The sequence below is a fragment of the Adiantum capillus-veneris genome, chromosome 29, assembly GCF_014529385.1.
Source record: "Adiantum capillus-veneris isolate H3 chromosome 29, ASM1452938v2, whole genome shotgun sequence".
NCBI classification, from domain to species: Eukaryota; Viridiplantae; Streptophyta; class Polypodiopsida; order Polypodiales; family Pteridaceae; genus Adiantum; species Adiantum capillus-veneris.
The window spans coordinates 121,490,831-121,500,976 of record NC_140959.1 but is presented as its reverse complement, the minus strand read 5'-3'; the positions used below and the strand labels follow the sequence as shown (position 1 = coordinate 121,500,976).

The 10,146-nt window shown below is 45.9% G+C and overlaps 1 protein-coding gene across 1 annotated transcript; it reads left to right on the top strand.

Moving 5' to 3' along the window:
- Window positions 1-3,923: 3,923 nt before the first annotated feature.
- Window positions 3,924-4,689, top strand: LOC147419863 (uncharacterized). Its single transcript, XM_086505315.1, has 2 exons — window positions 3,924-4,074; window positions 4,199-4,689. Exons 1-2 carry the CDS (start codon window positions 3,924-3,926, stop codon window positions 4,687-4,689), a joined length of 642 nt encoding a protein of 213 aa, XP_086361441.1.
- The last annotated feature ends 5,457 nt before the right edge of the window (window positions 4,690-10,146 follow it).

Below are 10,146 nucleotides of genomic sequence, written 5' to 3'. Positions count from 1 at the left end.
GCGACATGTGATGCTTGTGTAGGTGATTGCATCTATGTCTGCGTAGGTGATTGCATCATGAGAGAGGCCCTCACTTCGCATCTGGATTTTTACTGCAACGATTAAAAAAGCGCGACAGAGCCACATGCCTTCCAGATGCCTGCGAGTAGGTGATTACAACTTGAGAGAGGCCCTCACTTTGCATCTGGATTTTGACTTCCAGGCAATATCAGCCCACAACCTCCTTGCCACAGCCATGAGGGGCATATCTTGCAATTAATGTGCCCCACGATATGGCAACCGAGTCCTACGTAGTGCCACATGCCTTCAAGATGCAAGCAAATGTGATTCCATGCCCTCACTTTCATCTGCTAAAAACATCCCAAAAATTCTTGGCCCTTCGCTTGTTGGGGATGTCCCACGATCAATGCGTTCCAAGGGACAACATTTCGGACACAAATCTCGTCAGGAATCTTGGCACTAAGGGTCCAGGAAGGTCTGGATTGTTTTCAACATTCCCTGACTAACAATATCGACGTGAATTTTGTTTCCCATATCCTTTAAGACAAAAGCATACTCAAGCACTTTTTGGTGTTTTCTTAAGTACACCACATCTCGCATTCATGATCATTGCTCCTATGTAGAGTGCCACATGCTTTCAAGATGCAAGCATAAGTGATTACATCAGGAGAAATGTCCTTGCTTTGCATCCTGAAAATAGCCAGCAAGAGCTTCCTAGCAGAGAAGACATTCCGGACATCAAGGCATTGCCACATGCCTTCAAGACAAAAGCATAGGTGATTGCATCTAGAGAGATGCCCTCGCTTTGCATCTATTGGAAACAGCCCAGGGCAGGGCTCCGTGGCCCTGCCACATTTGGCATAGATGTCAACTAAGGCAGTGCCAAGCATTACGTTTCATAAAAGGGATCCACAATATTGATCAATCCACCGCCAAGCATGACATCATACTCCCAACAGCCCCCGACTAGCAATCACATCGTGGATTTTGATACCCTTGCAATAGGCATATTGGGCATATCTTGCAACCAAGATGTTGTAGGTGATGAAATTCTAGAGAGAAAGCCCATCATGAACTTTTCATGCTTTCGTGACAGTACCACATTTGGCATACATGTCAACCAAAGAATTGCCAAGCATGACATCCTTCACCAAGCGTGTTGGATCAGGTATCTTCTCATTAATACGCTCACCTATGTCAACGGCTCATGGAAGGTCACTGGCCTTCAAGGTGCAAGCATTTGCATTCAGATTACATTTGAAGAGATGCATCCGTGAAAGGCATAGATCTTTCTGGCCCTGCTCCTATCACGTGTATCCCACAATCAATACATTCCAGCTTTGACATTTAGGATAGGAAGCGCCTCAAGCACTTGGTGTGCTCTCTTAAGCGCACCACATTTGGCATAATTATTGACCAAGGCAGTGCCAAGCACGATATCTTTTTTCAACATCAGCATCTTTGTGAATTTTTGTGCCCGCATCAGTATCTTGGCGTAGATCCACATGCCTTCAAGATGCATGCATATGTGATTGCCAACTGGAGAGATACACTTGCTTTGCATCCGCTGAAAAGAGCCTAGAACTTTTTGGTCCCGCTCTTGTTAATCATGTCCTGCAATCAGTGTACTCCAAGAGGTGACATTTTGGACAGGAACTTCCTCAAGAACTTTTTGTGCTTTCTGGCAAACACGACATCTTTTTTCAACATCAGCATCTTTGTGAATTTTTGTGTCCATATCAGCATCTTGTGTAGAGCCACATGCCTTCAAGATGCATGTGTAGGTGATTGCAACTAGAGAGACACCCTCATTTTGCATCTGTTGAAAACAAACTAGAGCTTTTTGGCCCTTACCCTATGCGGCATATCTTGCAATCAATGCATTCCAAGAGTCCACACTCTGGATAAGAAGCTCCTCGAGCACCTGCGTAGATCCACATGCCTTCAAGATGTAAGCATAGCCTTCAAGACCAAAGTATAGGTGACTAATCTTGCTTTGCATCCACTAAAAATGGCCTAGAGCTTTCTGGCCTTGCTGTTGTTGTGCACATCCCGCAATCAGCATATTCCAAGAAGGCGCCATTCTGGATAGGAAGCTCCTCAAGCACTTTCTGTTCTTTCTCAATTGCACCACATCTGGCACACATATTGACCAAGACAGTTCCAAGCACAACATGTTTTTTCAACATCAAAATCTTTGTGAATTTTTGTGCCCATATCAACATCTTGCATAGAGCCACGTGCCTTGAAGATGCACGGCGTTGTGGCAAGGGAGGTTTGTTATTACAGAAGGTTCTTGATGGGTACATCATGCAATCAATGCGCTCCAATATTTTGGACAAGGAGCTTTTTGTGCTTTCATGAGGACATCGAGCAAAGCACTACCAAGCACTCTGCAATAGCCCTTGACTAGTACTCTTATCCTGAATTCTCTCACCCATGTCAACGTCTTGCATAAGACCATACACCTTCAAGGTGCAAGCATAAGTGATTGCATTTGAACAATTGGAAAGAGGCCTTCATTTCTCATGCAGTGAGAACAACATAGTGCTTTCTTGCAACAACCATATTGGGCTTATCTGTAATAGTGAAGACAGTTCGGACATGAAGCCGATCAAGAACTCCTTATGCTTTCATGAGTATACCTTGGTTGGGGTGCTCATGAGCTTGACAAGCTTGAAAGTTTGTGATGTGTCCAAGATGTGTGCTTGAGGAATTGAGGCTGCAAGAGGATTTAGAAGTAGATTGTTGTTCAATGCTGCATCCCAACACTTGTACTCTCATTGGTTTGCTTTGCTTGGAAGATCTCAGTACATGTATGCCAAATGTGGTAGGCTAGGAAAACCTGGGCTGTTCTCAGGAGATGCAAAGCGAGGAATCGCTCCAGATGGAATCGCCCATGCTTTATCTTTAAGGCATGTTGCACTACGCAAGAAGTTGATAGGGGCAAAAAATTTCACGAGAACATTGTTAGTTAGGGACTGCTGACAAAAGGAGTTGTGCATTCATTGGCCTCTGCCGCCTGCATCGCCAACAGCCTAATAGCATCAGCTAAAAAATGTGTTGAACGGTCCTTGCTCATCACGTCGGCAAGCATCCAAAGTACCCTCCAGCTTGATGATCTGCAGAATATAACCAGGGTTTGAAAGGTGTTCTCAGGAGATGCAAAGCAAGGAATTGCTCCAGATGGAATCGCCCATGCTTTCATCTTTACGGCATGTTACACTACGCAAGAAGCTGATAGGGGCAAAAAAATTCACGAGGATATTGTTAGTTATGGACCGTTGACAAAAGAAGTTGTGCATTCATCCGCCTCTGCCGTCTGCATTGCCAACAGCCTAATAGCATCAGCTAAAAGATGTGTTGAACGGTCCGTGCTCATCACGTCGGCAAGCATCCGAAGTACCCTCCAGCTTGATGTTCTGCAGAATATAACCAGGGTTTGAAAGGTCTCCAGTACTGGTTTCTGGTTCTTCCCGGCTTGCTGCTGCAAGGGTGAACTACGCGGAAATTCCTACCTGCTCATGGCCCTCCGTCCCTGCTGCATCACGTTTCCCTGCGCGTCTAAGTCTCTCGCTCTTTAAATTGCTCAGCCATTTGCTTTTCTACGAACGACCCCAGATTTTGATTATGGGCTTGATGCCAGGTGGACGAACGTGGAGCCAGAACTGAAAATTTGCCTTCTACGCTAACGAAGTAAAAAAAGCCTTTGGCTCACCAAGGCAAAAAGAAAAAACGGGGTTTTTGATGGCCGATTGCCATGTCACCGAGGGTGGATTAAAAAGCAGAAGCTTTTAGTGCCTTAATAGAAGCAGCCGCCCTAATGACCCATATAAAAAATTTGAAGCTCCACGCCATTGATGATTGGGGAGCAGCAACCCTTCAAGGGTGTCAAAACACTGAACTCTTGGATACTCTAAACAATGGGTGAGCGAAAAGTGTTGAACAAGTACTATCCCCTAGATTTTGACCCGTTGCATATCCCACGCCCTAAACGCTCTACGAACTCTCAATCGAAGGTGCACATGATGCCGCCCATGAGCCTGAAATGCAACACACGTGGCCACTACCTCGGTATGGGGTACCAGGTTCAACACCCGCAAAGAGGATGCACAAGGTGAGTCTTACTTGGGCATCCAGATTTTTCGCTTCTACTTCAAATGTCCACATTGTGCTTCTGAGATCTCTTACAAGACAGATCCTCAAAATAGTGACTATATGGTAGAGTGTGGTGCCACTAGAAATCATGCACAATCTAGTGACAATGCTAAACATGCTACCAAACATGACTATCTACAAGCTTTGGAGAAAAAAGCCCTTGCATCCAAAGTGGAGATGGATCAAGATGCAACTATCCGCGAGCTCGTTTGTTTAAAAGCAAGGCATGCATACCTCACAATGCATGATAATCTGCTCCAAGCCTTGCACGAACAAGAACAAGCAAACTTAAAGGCTAAGGAGCTTGCCCCAGAAGATAAAGCCCTTGTACAACAGTTTCAATTTGAGAAATCATTCCGTGTTCGGCGATCTAGTAATGACCATTTTGAGGAGGTTGTCAATAGTAAGCCTCATCATTCTCAGCTAAAACGCTTCTTTATGCCAACTCTCAAGATTGTAACGAAGCAAGCCAAAAAGCCCATGATAGGGTTGTCTCTATTGCGTACGACATATAATGATTGTAACGATTGAAATGATATTGTTTCCGGAAATTCACAAACGAGTATGTTGGTTGTCACTTCTAATGTGTGCTTTTAAAATGGGCATATTTTTATACACACATATGCATGACAATGTGCCATAAACGAACACAGAGCATATAAATTTCACTTCCATGATAGCATGTGCCATGAGAAAAGCAAAAATAAACACATACTTTGTGATGCTTACATCTACTTTAGTTGTGCTTAATATGGACATCTTGCAGAAGATTTATAGATTTGTCTACGTTCTCTAAGATGGCTATCATTCTCTTGTCTCTCAATCTCTACAGTGTGCCGTCTTGTGCTAGTGACAATATAGCGACCCCCTTATTTTCACGATAGCCTATCCCCTGCCTCTTCCTTTCCTCTCTTCTTCGAGCCTGTCTGGAGCATGTATGCAATGGCGGCAAGGTAGGATTTGCAATGAAAAAGATGACAAAGTCCGGATCCGACCATTGCCAACCTCATGAACTTGATGCAGAGCATTACAACAGGGTGTAGGTGTAGTCCCTTGCCGCATGGCGACCAACAATAATAATTTATTGGGTACTCACATCAACAACAGGGATGGTGTTGGACAACCTCAACGCACGCAAACCATGCTAAGCGGAAAAAAAGGGGGGGATTGGAGCCGCCCCATCATTCGCGCGCGTGCGGATGATGGGAGGGCTCGAGCCCCTCCTCTTTTTTTTCAGACTTTTTTCCCGACGAGTCGTTCTCGTGCATATTAGGTGGCCATATTTTTGATGCCTACGCATGGCTCTTGCCCCATCATATGTGGTCCTTGTCTCACCATGTTTCATGTCTAATGTTTGCAAGACTTTGAGAGAGAGAGAGAGAGAGAGAGAGAGAGAGAGAGAGAGAGAGTGTGTTTTTCAAATTTCAGACTTTGGACATCGTCAATGCATTCAAACCATGCTAAGCGAAAAAAAAAGGTGGGAGTTGGAGCCCCCCATCATCCGCGCGCGCAGATGATTTGAAGGCTCTGACACCTCCCATTTTTTTGTAAAAGATAGCTTTATGGATAGCTTCATACACATGGCGATTAACCACCTCACCATCTCATTGACAATGACGTAGAGCTGCTCCATGTCTATATAGACACATATAATAGTGAAGGCCATGTGTATGAAGCTACCCATAAAGCTATTTTTTACCCAAAAAAAAGGGAGGTGCAAAGATCAACCATCGTCCACGCGCGTGCGGATGATGGGTTTCAACACCCACCCCCCCCCCCCCCCCTCCCCCTTTTTTATAGCTTTATGGATAGCTTCATACACATGGAGATCACTGCGTGGATGATGGGTGAGCTTTGCACCCCTTTCTTTAAAAAAATAGTTTGATTTGGAGTGAAACAATTGTAGGCTATGTTGGGAAGCATAGGGTGTAGCTGGCGAAGCTTGAGGTCAAGGAGTGGAAGACCGATCCGCTCTAGGAATAAGTGCAAAGAAAGGGCATCTCTCCAGTTGCAATCATATATTCTTGCATCTTGAAGGCATGTGGGAGTACATAAGATGTTGACTAATTCGGCAAAAAAATTGAGGATGATATTGTCAAGCAGTTGTTGTTGACAAAGAACGTCATGCTTGGCAATGCCTTGATTGACATGTATGTTAAGTGTGTACTTCAAAAAGCACAAAAAGTGTATGAGGAGCTTCTTATCTAGAACATTGTGGGGTATACCCTAAAGGACCAAGGCCAAGAAGCTCTATGCTATTTTGAGGGGATGACAACTGAGGGCGTCTCTCCAAATGCAATCACATATGCTTGCATCTTGACATAATGTGTCATTAGGCAAGATGCTAATATGGGAATAAGAACCCAATACTATATTGTTGGTTAGGGGTTGTTATAACGAAACATAATGCTTGGAAATCCCTTGGTCGACTTGTATGCCAAATGTGGTGTAGTTTAGAAAGCACAAAAAGTGCTTGAGGAGGATCTTCTCTAACCGGATGTTATCTCCTGACACACATTTTGTGAGGATATGGCCAGGATGCTATGGGGCGCTTTTGATGGATGTGAAGCTAGGGTGTCTCTCTAGATGGAATCATCTATGCTTGGATCTTGAAGAATGTGGCACTACAAAAGATGTTGATGAAGGGGATCGAGGAGCACCACAGACGCAGAGTGAGAGAGAGAGAAGGAGACACACACAGATATGGGTGGGGAGACTCAAAGAGTGAGCAGCCCCCTATACACTTATGCTATGTATAAGGTATACAAGTCAGTGGGCGCCCAGACTCTGGGCGGCCGGGCAAGGCACAGACGCCTATACCCCAACAACCTCCCACTTAAAGGCGACTGTGCCTTTAAGCAAGAGAACCTAGTCTAAAGACTACAAAAGGTGAGAGAAAACCGCTCTCAACCGATGCCCACTGGCTGGCTGTGATCGTGTGCATCCAGCTGTCCTGCTCCCGTGTAAGTCCATACACCACCAGACGTACCGCACACGTACTGCAAGTATGTACGCAATACCTGCATATCTCCCTCATGCACTATGCCATCATCAGTCAACAAACAACTGACGACCCCAACTGCAAATGCTCCCACTGCAGCTGCGATATCCGGTCTCAAGATCAACATCTCATACATGAGACCACCGAATGCCGATGCAATTCTAGCGGGCCCTGCTAGCTCTACGGAGCATGCATCAACATATATATCCCTGGCAATAGGCATCTCTGACTGACAAGGCGTGTTAGCCACATGCATCTCCTGACTGTCCGCAAAAGACGCATCAACCTGTCGTGCAACCTCAGAGCAAACCAGCTGCTCTAGGTGTCTGCTGGAAGACATATCCTGCACAACTATATCCCCATGCTCACTGTCGAGCATAGAAAGGAATGACTGCATAATCGCTGACATCTCAGTCTCCTCTGCAATCATCCACTGCAAACATGACCACTCAATCTGCTGTGACTCACTAGAGCTCTCATGCTCTAACTCCGTATGCATAGACTCTTGCACAACGTCCTCCTGTCGTGACTCACTAGAGCAAGACCGCTCTACCTGTCTATCCTGCATAGAAGTATCTCGCACAACTGACTCTCTGCTTTGCTTAGTCACTAGCAAAGCATGCATGTCTGACTCTGTCACCTCTCTGTGTGACTACTCAAGTCGTGCCCCAACTGTGTGCACAACGAGCTCACTACTCTGCACTCCATGCAAAGCACCCTGCAACCCACAAGCAAAAGAGACTCGCCTGCTCTCTCGCTGTCTACCTGGCTGCATGATCACAGAGACAACACCGTCTCTCCTGTGATCCACATGCAATGGGTAACCTGTACCACTCCTGGCACCTCTCGCAATCACTAGCGAATCCAAATGCATCACAAAATCTCGCTCTCGTAGCGAAATCTGACATCCACAATCTCTAAGCTGACCAATCGAGATCAAACTCACTATCAAATCTGGTACATAGCGCACATGTCGTAACAAGTAAGATGCACCACTCGGTAATGACAGTCTCACATCTCCTGCACCTGCTATCGCATGCACCGATCCATCTGGTTGAGTCTGTTGACTGGCATCTGGTTGAGTCTGTTGACTGGCAGGTCTCAAGGGAGACTACAACTCATGCTTTATGGCAAAGTTTACATGCTATGTACGCGACATCCATGTCTACAGGGGAGTCTAGTCCCACTTCTATGTCCATGGGAGAGATTGGTCCCACACGCAACTCTCGACGGCATAGAGACTTGACATGTTGGCATTGTGGACATAGAGGGCACATTAGGCGTCGATGTTTCAGGCGTTTGAGACAACGGAGGCGACAGATGTGTGATGCATATTTGGGCATGACAAATACTAGTGAGATCAGTACGGTGGTTACTGAGTATGCTAGTGACGGGGATGTCACTTTTACCTCGAGCTATGCACGAGATGCTATACATGTGGATAGTGCACTCCCTTCGCAGTGGTTTCTAGATGCAGATGCTATGTTTCATGTCACGCCGCATCGTGAATGGTTTTGTAGCTATTCTAGCGGGATGCTTGGCAGTGTACGTTTGACCGATGGATCGGTGCATGCGATAGCAGGTGCAGGAGATGTGAGACTGTCATTACCGAGTGGTGCATAGCGCACATGTCATAACAAGTAAGATGCACCACTCGGTAATGACAGTCTCACATCTCCTGCACCTGCTATCGCATGCACCGATCCATCGGTCAAACGTACACTGCCAAGCATCCCGCTAGAATAGCTACAAAACCATTCACGATGCAGCGTGACATGAAACATAACATCTGCATCTAGCAACCACTGCGAAGGGAGTGCACTATCCACATGTATAGCATCTCGTGCATAGCTCGAGGTAAAAGTGACATCCCCGTCACTAGCATACTCAGTAACCACCGTACTGATCTCACTAGCATCTGTCATGGCCAAATCTGCATCACGCATCTGTCACCTCCGTTGTCTCAAACGCCTGAAACATCGACGCCTAATGTGCCCTCTATGTCCACAATGCCAACATGTCAAGTCTCTATGCCGTCGAGACTTGCGTGTGGGACCAATCTCTCCCATGGACATAGAAGTGGGACTAGACTCCCCTGTAGACATGGATGTCGCGTACATAGCATGTAAACTCTGCCATAAATCATGAGTTGTAGTCTCCCTCGAGACCTGCCAGTCAACAGACTCAACCAGATGCAAACGAATCGTAGACATTGCTAACTCATCAAGATCCTGCCAATCATCATCACGCATAGACTTGGGCTTTGCCGATAAACCACGCAAGGGTTTATCCTGCCCCAAATCCGCCAATGCAACAAGCATATGCTCCTTCCAAGCAACAAAATCTGCACCATCAAACTGTGTCAGACCATAATGCTGGAAGTCAAATGAAAAATCAGCCATAATTCTCGCAAAAGAGCAACCAACAATGAGTAGCAAATGTCAACCAAATCAGCCCTAAACTGGCTCGAATCGCATCAACAAAAGTCTGCAAATATGGCTGTAAATCAGCCCCAAAACAGCCCCAAAATTCAGCTCTTAAACAGCTGCATAAACAAGTCACAAACGTGTCCCAGATCAGCCTACAACTGAGCCATACATGGACACCTGCAAAGAGGAAACAATGGTTGAAAATTCAGCGCCCAAATAAGACCTCAAACCTGCCTGTAAACTTGTAAACCTGTAGCTGAAACCTGTTGAAAAACCTCAAGCCATTAGTGCTCGAATCTGGCTACCTAGCTCGTAGCCACATAAGCATACATCACAATATTCACTCCTGTGAGTGTGCCAAGATAACTGTACGCCTGTCAAACCCGTGAGCTAATCACCAAGCCCACAATGTGCGGTATCGATGCATACACACGCACAAATCTCCCACCTGCAGAGAACACCGCACGCAAATGCTAAGCGCAACCCGCAATCTCTACCTAGATCGCATAAATGATACGCATAAAACTCCTGGGAAAATTTTGCCAGAGTTTCGTCAGT

Excerpts from the sequence above, each read along its gene's own strand:
- LOC147419863 (XM_086505315.1), top strand. The coding sequence starts at position 3,924 with ATGGGTGAGCGAAAAGTGTTGAACAAGTACTATCCCCTAGATTTTGAC. Across the intron at positions 4,075-4,198 it reads CACACGTGGCCACTACCTCG|ATCCTCAAAATAGTGACTAT; the intron begins GTATGGGGTACC and ends CTTACAAGACAG.